The 17,660-nt window shown below is 46.5% G+C and overlaps 1 protein-coding gene and 1 pseudogene across 1 annotated transcript; both read left to right on the top strand.

Annotated features, from left to right (window-relative positions):
- Window positions 1–35: 35 nt before the first annotated feature.
- Window positions 36–2,432, top strand: LOC114852088 (high mobility group protein B2-like; annotated as a pseudogene).
- Window positions 2,433–3,446: 1,014 nt separating this feature from the next.
- On the top strand, window positions 3,447–16,989 carry wdr17 (WD repeat domain 17). The gene is given in 38 exon segments (XM_055506672.1): window positions 3,447–3,603; window positions 5,546–5,674; window positions 5,758–5,941; window positions 6,013–6,243; window positions 6,322–6,347; window positions 6,349–6,434; window positions 6,517–6,656; window positions 7,081–7,203; window positions 7,397–7,455; window positions 7,457–7,556; window positions 7,559–7,584; window positions 7,688–7,857; window positions 8,088–8,179; window positions 8,272–8,319; window positions 8,322–8,355; window positions 8,471–8,560; window positions 8,739–8,757; window positions 8,759–8,803; window positions 8,805–8,908; window positions 9,154–9,269; window positions 10,454–10,540; window positions 10,611–10,760; window positions 10,838–10,968; window positions 11,099–11,224; window positions 11,318–11,473; window positions 12,474–12,538; window positions 12,868–13,000; window positions 13,108–13,193; window positions 13,862–13,961; window positions 14,055–14,194; window positions 14,348–14,459; window positions 14,549–14,690; window positions 14,784–14,886; window positions 15,214–15,315; window positions 15,521–15,618; window positions 16,298–16,363; window positions 16,440–16,537; window positions 16,616–16,989. Coding segments are annotated over 37 exon segments (3,831 nt in total). The 5' UTR covers window positions 3,447–3,603; window positions 5,546–5,551; the 3' UTR covers window positions 16,736–16,989.
- Window positions 16,990–17,660: the final 671 nt, after the last annotated feature.

Below are 17,660 nucleotides of genomic sequence, written 5' to 3' on the forward strand. Positions count from 1 at the left end.
GGGACCAATCACAGCCGTGTACGCGAATTGTGCCCTAAGTTCAAATTTAAATACTTGACCCCAGCCAATCCGCTCGTGGTGGGGAGGAGTTTTGAAAGTAGTTTAGTCAAGTTAGGTTGACATCGCAGACAGTGACAAAACAGTTGCGCTTTCTTCCTCAGTCACTCGTTTACAACTACTCTTGGACCGAATAGGTAAGGTGTCGTCGTTTCAAAATTGTTTTTGTTTTATTTGAGCTTTTCTGTGGTTGCTATGAGTCCTTTGTCAATATGTACTCCAACGTAACCGCCTCGCGGACATTAGCTATTTTTTAAGTATATTGGTGAATAAATATTGTTAAAGTCGTCTGTAAGTTAGCGTAAGTAATGATGGTGTTCGTACCTTTCGGTACATCAGTCTGATTGTGGTTATTTCGTGAAGTTTTGGGTTTGCAGTCGTCTGCAGGCGCTTACATGTGTTTAACGCTAGTGCGCAACATGCAATTCAAACGCCATTTGGTTTGGTAGCTTAGCCTGCTACGACGCGGTAGCGCCAACATCCTTAAGTTAAACCTACAATAGGCGTTGGTTTATTCTCGCATGTGAACAATTGCAACTTAACCTAAGACAACTAAGCAATTGTGGGACGATATAATGTTTGGCATTAGATTACTTGGCTGGGCAAGTTTTGGCGCAGTTTAGTTTAGGCGGGAAGATACAAAATGGAGTCCCGTCTTTTTGTCCGTGAGAGGCAGAAAGCCGATTAGAGCCTTAAATCACTCCTCGGCGTCTGCGTGCCCTGTTTCTTTTGACCAAGTAGTCAAACCTTGAATCGAATTAATTCATTTAAGGTTTGCTCCAGCACACATTGTTAATTCTTAAATCGTCCGTTAATTTGATATTTTAAATGCACACAGGGCGTTAGTTTTGCTACCGGCGCTAACGTAATAAGTTTTTTTTGCTGCTCTAGATTAAACGCAGCCATGACAAAGGACCCGAATAAGCCAAGAGGAAAAACCTCCTCCTACGCTTTCTTTGTCGCGACCTGCCGCGAAGAACACAAGAAGAAGCACCCAGGAACCAGCGTGAACTTCTCCGAGTTCTCCAAGAAGTGCTCTGAGAGATGGAAGGTAAGCATTTAGCAGAGATTTTATTAAGCGAATTTGCCTTCTAATGGCAGCAAGATACAATTAGTTCTAGAGTACAAGGGACTGTGCCAAAACCCTATTAAGTATAGAATACTGGACTTTTTTTAAAACTTGCTGGTCTCCTTTTTTTGTAGACCATGTCAGCCAAGGAGAAATCTAAGTTTGAAGAACTGGCAAAAAATGATAAGGTTCGGTATGACAGAGAGATGAAGACATACGTTCCTCCAAAAGGTGCCAAGAAAGGCAAGAAGAAGAAGGACCCTAATGCCCCAAAGAGGCCACCGTAAGTGTCTCTAATACTGCAACCTATTATGTTGTTGTCGTCTTATAGTAATCCAAAACATTTTTCTTGTGTTGTTCCCAGCTCTGCCTTCTTCGTGTTCTGCTCTGACCACCGTCCCAGAATCAAGGAGGAGAACCCTGGTATTTCCATTGGTGACATTGCCAAAAAGCTTGGTGAGCTGTGGGCTGCACAGGGCCCCAAAGACAAGGCTCCTTATGAGGCCAAGGCTGGCAAACTGAAGGAGAAATATGAAAAGGTATCTGTCAACATTCAAATGTATCAAAATATACATAGTTTTTATGTTATATAATTAATAATAAATTAGAGCTTTTTCCCAAGTTGATGGTTTGTGAATTTTCTCAGGATGTTGCTGCCTACCGGGCCAAAGGTGGTTCAGGGAAGAGTGGTGCTGGCAAGAAAAGTGGACCGGGTAGGCCCACTGCCAAGAAAGCGGAACCAGCTGATGATGATGACGACGATGATGAACGACGATGAGGAGGAAGAGGATGAGGATGAAGAGGACGATGATGACGACTAAACGGTTTATGTCAAAGGATGTGAAGTTTGCAATGCATTGTTCGGCTTAATGTTTGTGTGTGTGGATGGTTCCAAAAGTATAGCTGTCCCTGTTGGTCTGCCTCTTTAGGTAACCAGACCTATATTCCTTTTTTTCTTATTCAGGGATTTAGATTTTGACACTTAGTCCCCTATGGTTTATATTTGTTCCATTTGAACTGGGGTTTGTTTTCTTAGATTCTTATCTAAACTACAGCCAGATTCCATTTTCCTGTGATAATACAATGGATTGAAACTCCTGTAAGGCAGTGGACAGCAGCAGAGTTTTAAATTTTTTTTTTTGTTTGTTTTCCTGGAAGCACTGTTTGTTTTGTTTAGGTGCTGTTTCTTCACTGTCATTTTATTACCAGGATTTATCTGTAGTTTGATTAAAAAGATTTGCAGCCATTTTAATGTGGAAGTTTCATGTAGGATGAATTTTCTTTTGTAATAAAATTTTGTATATTATTTTTGTCTGCAGAAAGTCGTCTTCCTTTTAACAGCTCTGTTTTTAAACATAGGGAATGTGATTTTCAAAAGTCTAGTAATGTATCAAACTACGATGTAGAATCTGACCACTAGACTTCTAGATAAAGCCTGCTTAGTTATTCAGTGCTAATGGTTATTTTGCCTTACACTTACTTGATTGATTCAGCTAAAAAAAATGTAAGGGCAGTTATACAGCAAAACTGCTTTTATAATATTAGCATATTTTAACAATTTTTCTTACACTAATGCCAAAAAGATGGAGAGCTGGCATGTTTGTTTGCCATATAAAGTTAATTGATATTTAACTTTTAGAAATGATATGTCTGATAAATCACTGCCTTGTGTTGAAAATTGAACAGCAAACAGAACCAGTCTTGGTTGGTTCATGAAGAGGGGTGGCCTTCATTTGTCTTTTTATGCAATTTTTCTATCTATCCTCATCCTCACTAAACTGCCACATGTTGTGCATATGACTCACTTTAGCCGGTAACAACACTGAAAATGAGACAAAGTGTAAAGAACATCCAGCCACTAAGTCTGTAGCAGCTTCACTACAATGGTTCATGGTGACCTGAAGCATCTCTGACTAGAAGGAAGGTTCTAAGCCTGGTCTTAAAATGGAGGAGTGGAAGCTGGTTCTACAGAGGAGCTTGGTAGCTAAAGGCTCTGCCTCCCATTCTACATGTAGAACCATCAGTATACCATCTCTGAAAGAAGCTATGGGGACTGTTAGACATGATGGAGCTGACCATTAAGAACTTAGGGAGTTTGAATTCTCTTTATAATTTTCGATTTAACAGGACAAAGAAGCCGATGTACAAGAAATGTGATCTCTGAGCCCAGTCAGACTCTGGCTGCAGCAGTCTGGATGATGCCATTTAACAGTCTCTGTAATAATTTTTTATGAATTCATTTAATAAAATAAAAAAATCAACCCGTTTGAGATTCATTCATTCTACAGGAACTGCCCAGGGAACATTAGGTGAAGCACTTTTACTGACATGTCCGACAGCCAATAGTTAATCACTATCTTATCCCCGCAGACCAATGGCTGCCGCAGTTACAGCTCGTTGCTCACGCGAAGCATCGAGCGGTTCACATTTCAGCACCTGGAGCTGTCCGCTGTGCCCGAGCCATCCGACAACTGACGGTAAGAACAAAAACACAGCAGCTGCCCGTCAGCACCACACACGCGACGCACTGCGGCCGGACGGTACCGTTACCGCCAAGCCGCTGTTCGGGCAGGCGGCTCGGTGTCGGACAGTGAGTGTGAGCTGCCAGAACCTGTTGATACAGATTATACTGGACCTGTCATAGGAACCAATGGCTGGTTGGTTAGCTCAGTTAGCTGGAGTCTACGCTGCTAGCATGACACAAGACGAGCTGGTCCATTGACGCCTTTACCTCTGGTTCCGGTGGCCTCGTGCGACACGCGCGTTCCTGCTGTGTCTATACAAGCGGGGATCGTCTTCTTGATTTGCATATTGAAAACGTTATGTACATTTGACTGCGTCGTGTGTGGCTGGACGTGTCACAGTTTCAGGTGGGTCTCGGCATTAATGGCGGCTGAAATCAGCGAATCCAGATCAGTTTAATACATCAGTTCTTAATACTTTCCTGCGAGCTAAGGGTCCGAGAAGCTAACGGACTCCAACATGTGTTTCTGTGCACGTGGGCGACTGGATTCACAGGTGTGATGTCATTATTCACCCCACACAGTTCATGCCCCCACACCATAATCCACTCGATTCCATTCAGACCCATAGCTCCAACTATAATGCTGTCAGATCACTTTACCTTTTGAAGGTGTGGAAGATGTGAAAATCAAACCTCAAGATGACTTCAGCTCTGCTGTTGTTGTGCTGCCTAAAAGTTTAGCACTCATCAGAAACACTAGAAACATCATCATATAGTTTCACATTTTAAATGAACGCAGGTCACATTTTGATTCTAGGTAGCAAATAAAGAATGTGGGTTTGACACCACCAGACGTGTGGTGGTGCCTGTCGTGTCATCCAGACACATGCAGTCAGGTGTTGTGGTTGTGTCTGTGTGGCCCTGTGAGGCACTGAAGACCTGTGCCCCAGCGTGAGCTCTTTGACCACTGTCCAATAGCTCACACTCATAAATATGTTCAAAACACTTTTCTCTAACCAACGCATACATCATGTAACGATGAGGTAAACTTCCAGCAAGTCTCACTCAGTTTCCCCATCGTTCTCCTGACTCCTGGTGTTTGCAGTGCAGTGCAGATGTTACAGTAAAGTCCTGTTAGTGATTCAAAGGTTCCTAATGACCAATGATCATATCCACAGTGTGGATTGTTGTCACTCTTATGAAACTAACAGATCAGGTTCAAGGCTCTCATGTATATGTTGCTGTTTCAGCTTTGTTCTATTCGCCAGTGGGGAAGAATGAAAGTCATCTTCATAAGATTTAGATAAAATTTATATGTGATGACAAACCTTCAAAAGGGCCTACAGCTAATTCAGTAATGATTGAACATCATCACTGTTTACACAGTCACATCATTATGAGGTGAAAGCAGAAAGGAGGTGGGACATTTACATGTAAATGAGTCAATTTGCACCTGACAGGCAGATGTTACTGGTTAAGTGGTCGTCAGGTTCTTCAAGATGACCTTTGATGGCAGTGAGGCACTCATTGCCTCCACACCTTGGCCGTCGTCTGCATTCAGGTGGCCTGCTCCTTTAATCATGATCAGTGCTAGCCTTTAGCTCACAGCTAGCCCTGCTGCTCCCGGTGTGGTTTGTACAGTATGGGCAGAGGAGGAGGACATACAGGAGTTCTAATGAATGGACGCTTAGTCACTCACTTCCTCACAGTGACAATATTCAATCAGTTTATCAGATCAGGAGCAGCCAATCGCAGCACAGGTTTCTTGAATCCGCTCTACACGTGTCTGTCTTAATGGTCTAATCCTCTCTGTCCTCTGCCTCAGTTTAAGTGGAGCTCTGCTCTGGTAAAACAATCACAATTCCAACCCAGACAGGCAGCGTTACTAATGAAATGCTAGGAAGAACATGTGGCATCCCCCTGGATCTGTGTTCTCATCTCATGTTTGCCTGCAGGTGAGGATGGCCAAGGTGAAGCAGGTGGGCCTGCTGGCTGCAGGCTGTCAGCCTTGGAATAAAGACGTGTGTGCCGCCAGCGGCGACCGCTTCGCCTACTGCGCTACTCTGGCTATTTACATTTACCAGGTGATTTCTCATAACTACTACTTTAAGCTTTTTTTTGTGCCTATTTAAATTTCTTGTCGCTCACTGAAACCTCATTGTTGCAGTTGGACCAGCAGTACAATGAATTCAAGCTGCGATCCATCATGTCGGAGCACAAGAAGACCATAACCGCCATCAGCTGGTGTCCGGACAATCGCGACCTGTTCGCCTCGGCCTCTGCAGATAACCTGCTCATCGTGTGGAACGTAGCGGAGCAGAAGGCCGTAGCCCGGCTGGACAACACCAAGGGTAATGATGGAGCACGCTGGCACGCCTGGTGGGCTGCTGCGGCTTACATCACTGACACTGTCGCCTTCCAGGTGTCCCTGCGTCCGTCAGCTGGTGCTGGAACTCGGCTGATGGAGTGGCCTTTGTGTCCCAGCGAGGGCCGCTCTACGTGTGGGCCTACGGGGGTCCAGACGCCGGGGTCACGGTGCATAAGGACGCCCACTCCTTCCTGTCGGACATCTGTCTATTCAGATGGCACCCCAGCAAGAAAGGCAAGCTGGTGTTTGGGCACACAGACGGAAGCTTGTCTATCTTCCAGCCAGGTAAAGGTTTGTTCAGCTGAAGGACAGCGGCGTCTGCAGCTCACCTTCACTCGCTTTGCTCCGTCTGCTCCTGTTTAGGGAGTAAAAGCCAAAAGCACGTGTTGCCGCCCAGAGTCGCTGGAGGGCACAGATGAGGAAGACCCAGTTAGTGCTCTGGAGTGGGACCCTTTGTCAGTCGAGTATTTACTATGGTGTGGACAACTAGTACATGTCTCCTGATACGGTAACTTCTAACTGTAACTGTGGGACAATGAACGTTGCTTCTCTTTGCAGTGTCAAACCTCATAATGGCATCCGGCTGGTGGACAGTGAAGCCTTGGCCTGTATCACGTCCTTCTGCTTCCCCTCAGCTGCTGCGTCAGTCCAGTGTTTGGCCTGGGTCCCCTCCGCACCAGGCATGTTCATCACCGGAGGTAGGCTGCACATTATGGGTTGGACCAACATACAAGCCACTGTGTACGTGGAACATGTTTCTGACGTGTCTTGCTGGATACATAGCAGCTAAACATGATGACATCATGGATCTCCTTCCACAGGGACTACATGTGTCCGGACAGAGAAACGGGAAGCTTGATATTTGCATGCTTCACTTCTCTATAGGCTGCTGCTCTGGTAGCTGGTGTTTCCATGTACACCTCGGTAAAATCAATATGATGCCGCCATATAAAATGGTTATGCTGTAAAAATACTCATGTCTTGTGTAACAATCACCACATCATGGCAGTCAACAGGTGACAGGCTGTCACCGATGCACAGCCCAGTTCATTGGAGCATCCAGAGCCCATGAACACGCGCTGAAGCAGCTGATGTTGTGACTTGTTTTTGTGTGTGAACCAGACTCTCAGGTCGGAGTGCTGAGGGTTTGGAACGTGTCCCGCTCCACTCCTCTGGACAGCTTTAAACTCAAAAAGACCGGCTTTCACGCTTTACATGTGCTCAGCTCTGCTCCTGTCAAGAAAGGTAGGGTTTAAACCTACTCATTATACCTGCGTGTCCTGCACAGAATCCACATCCTCACCTTCTGGTGTTAACAGCTATGAGTGTTGCAGCCACAGACCCCTACCACAGCAAACATGCTGGTAGTGCTTATGTTTGCTGCCTGTAACATGAGACAGAGGCATCTTCAGTGTTGACTCCTCTTCTCTCTGTAAAGCTCCAAGCTCCTGCTCTCCCAGTAAAAGCCAGCACACCAGTTCCACCAGTGAAGCAGTTACCTCCACCCACCCTGTCCCAGAACCACGCCTTCTCTCTGCCTCCTGGCCACGCCGTGTGCTGCTTCATGGACGGAGGGGTGGGACTCTATGACATGGGGGCCAAAAGTGGGACTTTTTACGAGATTTGGTAACTTTGAACTCGTGCATGTTTCCAGCCTATTCATGACCAAACACACTGTGTCCTTGGCTGCATCACTCTGCTGTTTCTCAGAGTTCTCGTGTTGTTTCAGGGGCATGTTTGAGACCATCTTTGACTGCAGTTCAAGCCGGACGATCCCAACCTGCTGGCCACCGCTAGCTTTGATGGAACTATCAAAATCTGGGACACACACACGCTAACAGCTGTTTATACCTCCCCTGGTAACGAAGGCGTCGTCTTCTACTCTTTATCCTGGGCTCCAGGGTACTTTAAACACCACCTCCACACAATGTGTGTATGCACGAAACACACACGAAACATCTCTGTGAAGTTCTATCTGTTTTGTAGCTGACCTGTGTGTGTGTGTGTGTTGTGTGTGTGTGGTGTGGGTGTGTGGGCTGTGTGTTGTGTTGTGTGTGTGGGTGTGCGTGTGTGCGTGTGTGTGTGTGTGCTGTACGTGCCTCTGTGCGTGCGTGCTGTGTGTGTTTGGAAGGAGACCTGAACTGCATCGCAGGGGCAACGTCTCGTAACGGAGCGTTCATATGGGACGTCAGGAAGGGCAAAATCATCACACGCTTCAATGAGGGTGTCAATAAGACAAAACGTTGCGAGTGTTTCAACGTATTGTGTGATATCGGTGCCGTGACGATGTGCTGTCCCTCTCTGTCCCTCCTCAGCATGGTAAGAATGGCATCTTTCTGTATTTCCTGAGCCATAAGGATTCTAGAGGATTGCCACCTGTAGTGGAGATGGATTCTGGTAGGAGCTCCTCTTCCTTCATAGGGCTGCTTCCCCTTGTGTGTCATTAATGGTGGGTTTTTGTGCTGTCCATATGTACAGAGGACTACATGAATTTATGTGTTTTTGACAACAGTATCATTCGGACCATCGACGGGTTAAAAATACTTCATAAGTACAGACATCCTGCTGCTGTGTTTGGTTGTGATGGAGCCCAGAACAACAAGTAAGACATCGCTACATCCGTTATCACACGTTTGTAAATACCCATTATTTATTATTAGTCTATGCTTTTTTGTTTCATTGTTTGATCAGCCTACATATAGTTAGAATAGATAAATAAATACTCAGGGAACAGTCAGTCCGTCCAAGCCCATGTGAAGTGGGGCTCCTGCTGTCTGCAGGGACATGATCGCCACCGGCTTGCCTGAGGGACAAGAACGTCCGCGTCTACTACCTGGCCACCAGCTTCTGAACAGCCTCTGAAGGTTTTCACGGGGCACTCGGCCAAGGTTTTCCACGTGCGCTGGTCCCCACTCAGAGAGGGAATACTGTGCTCTGGGTCAGACGACGGGTGAGTACAGACACAGACCGAGCTCGGAGCGGCTCGTTGGGATCACACTACTGTTGGTGCACGTACCAAATCAAGCTTGTCTGAGAGACTTGTGCATGAATCAAATTCATAGTGAATGTGTGGATCAAACCGTGTGGGTGTCTGGTTTAAACAGTACTTTTCATCTCTTGCTTCCGTGTTTTTAATGGTAAATGAGTGTTTCCGTTGCTCAGAATCTTTTGTTAATTCTGTTTGTGTGTGTGCAGTACCGTGCGTATCTGGGACTACACCACAGGACGCATGCATTACGTGCTGAGTGGTCACACAGCTCCGGTCAGAGGCTTGATGTGGAACACGGAGGTTCCCTACCTCCTCATCTCGGGTAATGTTCCTTTTTTTTTTCCCTTTTATTCAGTTGATTTGCAGAGCAGCCGTTCACAACAAAGCTCCTCTCCAGACACTTTACAGGGTTTAATACAAGCACCCCACTTGAGCAGCACCAGGCAACAAGCTCCCCTCACTGCCACTGATGCTACTATTAACCCTAGGCCAGTGAAGTGGGGACTATATGTAAAGCATATGAATAGAATATGGTCCAAATATTTATTATACAAATATGATATAATTTAATAATATTATTATAATAATATAATATAATATAATATTACAAATATTATTACTATATATGATGCAGGACTTGCTTTGTCGTGGGCTTTGTTGCTGGATAGGACTACAGGCCGGCCTGGTATCAGGCAGAATACTGGCTCATGTCGGTATGGACAATCAGGTCATGATGTCCACCTGTGGAACCTTCCAAACAGGTGTCTGTGGACCATCGCTCCACTCGTTAGTAGCACCTGTCCAGCTGCATTAATGCGTTCACATTAAATATATTCAACCCAGTGTGTTCACTGGAACTGGGCTTTTTAGATTTCATTAGCTGTTGTTGGTTCCTCAGGTGGTAAGGTGGTGAAGTCTTTAGCACAGGATGGTCCTGGGTCTGATTCCTGTCCGTTAACCTTCGTTGGCCCAAGGGCTTGTAGTCAGGATTGCCCATAGGTGTAAATGAAGGGTCAGAATCCCACTGTCCAATGTCCATCCTACCTTTTGGCCCTGACTAGGACAAAGCGGCAGACTGTGAGTGAGTATTGAGGGTCTTTCATAATTTGCAGTGTTTGCAATTTTATGAATTATTTAAATTTAAATGAGTTTAACAGTTTTCTAGACCGCTCTTTACCGCCACCTTGTGGCAGTTTCCCCCTAAACGATGACGTCTTCTAGATTTATTACCTTTTTTTTACAGGGTAGTTCAAAGTACTTCAAGATGGACCTGACATTGCTTAAAAAATAAAATGGAATAATTTGATATTTAATTCTAGAAAAACTTGAATCATTAAAACTCAGAAATAATCAATTGCACTAGGTAGAAATTTGGTTTGTAATGAAGATACATGCTAGTTTTTAGTTGGTTGGACTCAAATCACGCAAGTGTTGTAACGTGTTGTGTTTTACGTAGTTACCGTACTTTTAGAGACCGTCTTTACTAATTGTTGTGTTACTTTGTAGGTTCTTGGGACTATACGATCAGAGTGTGGGACACCAGGGACGGCACGTGTCTAGACACAGTCTACGACCATGGGGCTGATGTCTATGGTAGGAGTGTGTGCAGACGGTGAGTGATGCTCCACACCAGACAGCCCATAGCTTCCTCCTGTGTGTGCAGGTCTAACCTGTCATCACAGCCGCCCGTTCACCATGGCCAGCTGCAGCCGGGACAGCACTGTGAGGCTGTGGTCCCTGACCCCCCTCATCGCTCCTCTGCTGCTGAACATCCTCACTGACCAGCCCTGGGAGAGGATCATAGGAAGCACAGGTGGGAGCGGCCCTCACGCTCTTTGGCTTCACGGAGCGCGGCTCCAGTTCCCCTCTGACCGGGTTGTGTGTCTGCAGACACCGCTATGGTTCCTGGCTCCCCTCCGCTGCTCTGTGGGAAAGTGTCTCGAGACGTCAAGCAGGAGCTGGACAAACTGAGTGGTGACATCAAAGCCAAGAAGCTGCGCTGGTTCTCAGAATGCTTTTCAGTAACTACACTTTAGATGGTTTTCCTCTTTGCTGATGTTCTGATAAACATATATATACGTTATATGTCAGGACTGAACATCATCTGAGTGTACGGGTGGCTTTTGATCACCCCTGTCATTTCCGTACCAGCCTCCAGGAGGCAGCAGCAACCTGTGGGACCTGGTGTCAGTCATCAACGGCCAGGACGACTCGCTGCTACCACCCAGCTACAGCAAAGGAGTGATGCACATGAAGCACCTGCTCAAGTTTAAAACGGTAAGAGACTCATTAGACAGACAGGACCCCCACAGGTAAAGGTAGCAGGTCCACAGCCCGACAAAACCAGGCTTTCTTCCTTCCTTCCTTCAGTCAGAAGCTCAGGAACTGACCATAGTAAAGATGTCTAAGTTTGGAGGAGGCATCGGAGCTCCCAGTAAAGAGGAGAGGCTAAAAGAAGCTGCTGACATCCACCTGAGGCTGGGACAAATTCAGCGATACTGTGAGTTAATGGTGGAGCTTGGACAGGTATGTATGTGTCAATGGATGCAGACTCTAGTAGCATTCTAGTACCACTCTGATACTGGTTCATAAAGCATGAAGGTTTTTGAGAGCACTGAGGATCTATGAGGATGAGGTTTGTTGTTTTGCTGCTTTAGGAATCGACTGAATTCAGCTGAACTGAACTGGTCAAACACTCTGCACCATGCTTTGAGATGAATGCTGAATAATGATGATCATGTAATCTGTCGGTTGACTAGTTTGCTTTAATGATGTAGAACCAGATGTCAAGGTCAGATTAAAGCCGCATCCCTGATGCATAACATAATAATATACATTAAGCCTAACATAATGAGCCTCCTTCTCCTTCTGCAAAAGCAAAGTAACAATAAATATAAAAAGTGGTTTATTAAACATCAGTCTCTTTCAGTGAATGACTTGCTCAGTGAGCATCAGATCTATTCTGTCTGACTGAACCTGCAGCAGATGACATGTTCGTCTGAATGATTGGACTCTCAACATGACGCTTCATGTTCCTAGAAGCATCTATCTGTTAATGACTCCCGGACCTGACGTGGTGATGATTCACTGAGAGCCTCTCCCACCCAGACTCTAGAACTCAGGCACCAGCTGTGTTTTCTATTGTCTCCATCATCCGTTACTGTACACATTCAAGTTCTTATGTTTATTTGACTTAGTTTTGATTGTAACATTTATGTAGAAGTTGACAGTAACTGTCTAAAAGCTGCATTAATTCACTGCTAGACTATAGATTTGACTCAGAGAGTAATGAAACCATTCACCGTTTTAATCATTATGACTTAGAACAGAACAGGCGTTACAGCATCTGGAAACAACCTTACTGCAGCAGACGTTTATGTTTCCAGGTTTAAGCAGATGATTTATCATTTTCGGAACTGTCATGAGAGCAGAGGAGTCAGCAGCAGAAATGTTTGAACCAACAGCAGACCTGTGGTGGGAAGTGACCACTCTACTGTATATGTCATGACTGTATCTGTGTCTTCAGTGGGAAAAAGCTTTGTCTGTGGCTCCAGGAGTTTCAATGAAGTACTGGAAGAAACTGATGCAGCGGTAAACCTTCAAATCCACCATTGTTTCACCCTTTGTCACCTTTTCTATTTGACTAAAGCGTTATCAGCTTCCTGCCACTCCTGTCACACTTAGTGCTTCCTGCCACAGTATTAACACTGAACTTGTTTGGTTTTGTGCAAACAATGCAGCAAAGTAGCAAAATGACTCCACCACACCTTCAAATGCAGCTGAGTCAGAGACTCTGAAGCTATGATGAATAAAGCATCAACTAATGATGAAGCTACAGCTTCTGTAGCAAATCCCTACTCATCTTATATTCACGTATCCAACCTCTAAAGTGTGTGCGTGTCTACACGGCTGCGTTTCAGGCGAGCTGACCAGCTGATGGCGGAGGACAATGACGATGCCATCCCATATTGCATCGCTACAGGAGACATAAAAAGGCTGGTCACGTTCTTCAGCGGCAGAGGACAACTTCTGGAGGCCTTGCTCATAGCACAGGTACATGAGAAGGAGATAGATGGTGTGAAAGAGCTGAACTCAGTTAGTGTCATGGATGTGACATTTGTTCATACATGATGCATAATATTATTGATGTGTATTTGTAGGGCGCATATGAAGGGAACATCCGTGCACCTCACAGCTCCCCTGTCAATCATACAAATGATGTGGACAACAGGCAACAGTACCAAAGGTAAAGCTACACCGCAAAAATGATGTCATTTAGTACTTTCCACTGCATATGAGGAGGCAGCCATTATTGTATGTATGAGAACTAGATGACCACAGCATCCAGACAGTGGGTTAGGCCCATTCTCATACTGTAAGTGTGAGTTGTGTGTGGTGGTTGGCGGAAGAAGGTCATGGGTTTGATTCCAGGCTGTCTCTATTTCAAGATTCAAGATTCAAGAAGAACCTTTATTAATCCCAGGGGGAAATTAATGTGCACACTTTGATCGCTGTCACAGATGGAGGTACACACAAGATGGTAGGGAGATTAAAAATAAGGCTAACACATCTACACACACTCACATCTAATTACTAGCTGACATTTTATTATACATGTTGTGGCATGGATGAAGATCAACCCTTACAGAGGAGGAGTTGTACAGACTGATGTTCCACCGGTGAGGATCTCTGGTGGAACACCTAATACTGATCAGCCTGTGGCTGAAGGTGCTCCTCTGTCCAGCCACACACTGTGTAGGGGTGGAGGTGTTGTCTATAGAGAGGAGTTGGACCAGCATCCTCCTCTCAGCTACAGCATGACTGGAGAGAGTGTCTGTCTGTACGCCCTGTGTCGGACCCGCGGCCTGTCTGTAAGCTGGGATAGGCCTGTGACCACTAACCTTTTCTGCCCAGCCTTCTACACAAGGTGTGCAAGGACCTGGCTGAGTGGTACTTCCAGGACGGACACTCTGTGCTGGCAGCGTGCTGTCACCTTGCTGTGGACGACATTAAGGTTCTCAGCAGAGTCTGGACTTGGTTCTAATCATACTCGCCGCTGTGGTAAACGGTTTTAAACCATGGATGGAATGTGTGGTTCTGCTTGTAGTTGGCCATGTCCAGTTTGATCCGAGGAAACGAGCTGGAGCTGGCGGCATGCATAGGCCTGGTCCTGGGAGAGGCAGCCAATCAGAGCACTGCATACTGCCTGCAACTGCTGGCCAGGAAGTACATGGCCACACCTACATGGTAATGTACAGCCCATGTGCTGCCTTTAACATGTGGAGCTATTACTGGGAGCTACTATAGTTAATATGGCCGTCATGCAGTCTGGGATGCTTCTGCTCCTTTATGTCATGACGAGGCACCAAGCAGACATTTAAGCTGGCTCTTTGCTTCCAGGGAGCTGTCAGCAGAACTACTGCAGATGATCCCTAGTAACCAGACCTTATTGGCTAAGCTATGTGCATTTTACCCAGGAAGTGATGCAGAAATCAACCAAATGCATGAAAAGGTGAGCAGGAGTTGGTAGGTTCTGTCTATGAAAGGTCGGAATGGTACTGAGTTATAATGAGACTGCGTTCTTGTGTCGTTTGTTTCAAGTGTGGCCTTCCCTCGTTAGAGGAATGCAAGGCGTTGGCAGAAGAAGCCATGGATGAAGGAGATCTGTTTTCAGCGGTTAAGTTTCACCTTCTGAGCTCAGAACCTGAGAAGGCTCTTCCCATCGGCATCAATCACGTCAAAGGTACTGGAGCTGTGTCTGCCTGAAAGGGCCTCATTTAGTTTATATGAAGCAGTGGGTGGTGTACCACATTATCACCTTTCTATTATATCACAGAACAGCTGACTGGACCCGACTGGACGGTGGAGAGTGTTCAACCACTCCTGGATCTGATGAGTTATATCAGAACAAACCGCCTCATTATGGCCAGTTTGACTGAGTAAAATCATTAGTTTCTATTCATGCGTTACAGTTTTAATTCCTGTCCACTGCCAGATTAGATCAGTGTGTGTGTGTGTGTGTGTGTGTTGTTGCGTGTTTGCGTGTGTGTTGTTGCGTGTGTGTGTTGCGTGTTTGCGTGTGTGTGTGTGTGTGTGTTGCGTGTGTGTGTGTGTGTGTGTGTGTGTTGTTGCGTGTTTGCGTGTGTGTTGTTGCGTGTGTGTGTTGTGTTTGCGTGTGTGTGTGTGTGTGTGTGTGTGTGTGTGTTTGCGTGTGTGTGTTTGCGTGTGTGTGTGTGTGTGTGTGTGTTTTGTGGTTGTGTGTACAGAGCCCGCAGTGAGCTGCTGATCCTCTGTGGCTACGTTGGGGGGCTGCTTGCCATCCAGAGACAGTACTCCAGCATCGTACCCGCTCTCTATGAATACACCAGGTACCTGTAGAGATCAACTCAAGCTACTTGCATCACTATTTATATTATTTAAAGTTTGAAGTTTCTTACACTTTCTCATAGTTCAGGTCTTTTTGGGTTTTCAGCTTCATGTTTTAACTGAAGGCCCTGGTTCATGGCTCCACACGCATCCAGTGTTTCTCTACATGATCAGGTTACGTCACCAGGTTTTATTTTCGTTTCTCAGTCAGCTGCTGAAGCGAAGGGAGGTGTGTGTTCCCCTGAGGATTGAGCAGCTGTCTGTGGAGCTGGATGCCTGGCGGGCCTGCACACAGATGAATAGCAGGTGGGTCACACGCATGAGGGGAATGGCACAAAAAGATCACAAGAAAAAGAATCCCAACACTCTGCACTGGGATCACACTGGTTCCACTAGTACAGCAGCCTCCTGGCTGTGGGTGTGGGTGTCACCATGTGTAGGGGAGCAGTGCTGATCATTGTGGAACATGTGCTTCTGTATCGTAGTGATGATATGTAGCAGCTTGTGGGTTGGCCATGGCCACCACGTGGGTGTGGTGTGTCTGGTACATTTCCACCAGTCGATGGCCAGGTTTTTCCACTATAAAGCATTGGAGTCTGGAGCCTACTGAACTTGGCCTCTGGCCTCAGGCCGTGAGGTCTGCAGGAGGGACAGACACTCTCTGGTTCTGGGGGTCTGGGCTTTCACCCTATGGGTTTCATGGCTACCATGGCCTTTAGAAACTGTGGTGTTGTCACTCCATGGTCACTTCAAATGTATCTACGTGCACGATTGGAGAGATGATTTCCCCTGTACATAATGGAACTGGGTGGACTGACTCTAACCAGCATGTTCACTGTACAGTATTTAATTCCAGCCCAGTTTGTTTTGATTCCACAAACGGACCTATGAGTCCCCTCAGAGTCTCCAGGCTCAGCAGGAGTGCAGCAGGGCTCGTATGCAGTGTCTCATCAGTTCACATGTACGTCTGTGTGTTTTTTCAAGTCCCCCCAGAGAGTCAAAAACAAGAGTTCAGCCTCCTGGAGACCAGGATCCAACCAACAGACTCTGGTAAAGTAGCAGCCTAATGACTGAATCCCCCTTAAATGCGGACGGCACGTACGTAACCCACTCCTCTGTCCTGCAGCTTCGCTGGTTCTGTGCGGCGCCGACTACGTCACAGGGTCCAGTCTGCCGAGCCACTCGGACGTGCAGCCGTCCTGCTTCACTGGACACAGGATCCAGGTGGGTGTTGGGTCGTGGGTGGGTGTGGGCCTTCCCTCCCTGCGACGCCTCACCCCCCTGTGTTCTGTGCATGTGCAGGGTCCAGTGTTCATGCTGGAGGACGGTAAATCCGCCATCTCTCTCAACGATGCGCTGATGTGGGCCAAAGTCAACCCCTTCTCCCCCCTGGGAACAGGACTCCGCCTCAACCCCTTCTAACGGGAGCCGCGGCGTTTTTGTGCAGCTTCGTAGCAACAGGACACGACTCACACGTGGAACCGTGTGAGGTTGGTTAGCTTCTCACGGTTCTGGTAGAGTTTGGATGTGGGTAGTTAGAATGCTGCCCGTCCTTGTTCCCTGAATGGGTCTTTTGGTACCGATGTGCTCTTCTGTTCCTCAGAATGTTTGTACAGGGTCTGATTCTGAAGTGCTGTAAAATCAGTGACTGGAATAAAGAAACCGCTGAGTATTTATATGAGACATGCTCTTCTTGTGTTTAAGATGAATGGGAAACGCTCCCACTCACACACAGGGGCGACATGGGGCTCAGTGTCCTGCACTTCATCATTACCCCCATGTCAGCACATGGGGGTAATTTAACCCTCCGCCCTGTGATTGGTCAGCTCTGCTTCATACATCAGCACAACACATGAATAGCATGAGGCTAATAGATGCTACCCTCCCACTACCTAATGCAAGCAGTTGAAGGTTAACACAGCCGACATCAGCCAGAGAACAGCGCTGCGTAGAAGGAAGGAACAAAGTGCTTAGACAGAAACTCGAGGCACTAAATCTACAATAAACGTGATGACCTCAAATCCTTTCCTCTTATGGACCTCAGTTACACAAGGTGTTTCCTGGACTCACACAGTTGAAAAAGCAGGAACTTGATCTCAAACGTCTGCTGAATCTGAGGTTTTTGGGTTCTAGACTTGATCCAACAACAATATGTGACCCTCTTCAGTGAACCAGAACGTTAGAAACGGGTTCGTTGCCAGGTCACGACAGCAGTGGAACGTACAGCTGAGCGCTAATGAACTGACAGCTCAGGAGCAGGTTGGTGCCGGCTTGGTAACGCAGGGACCGGAAGGTAAGGAGGCAGAACCGATGAGCCTCAACCATCACTGACCAAACCTGGACCTGA

Source organism: Betta splendens, chromosome 1 (genome assembly GCF_900634795.4).
Source record: "Betta splendens chromosome 1, fBetSpl5.4, whole genome shotgun sequence".
NCBI lineage: Eukaryota > Metazoa > Chordata > Actinopteri > Anabantiformes > Osphronemidae > Betta > Betta splendens.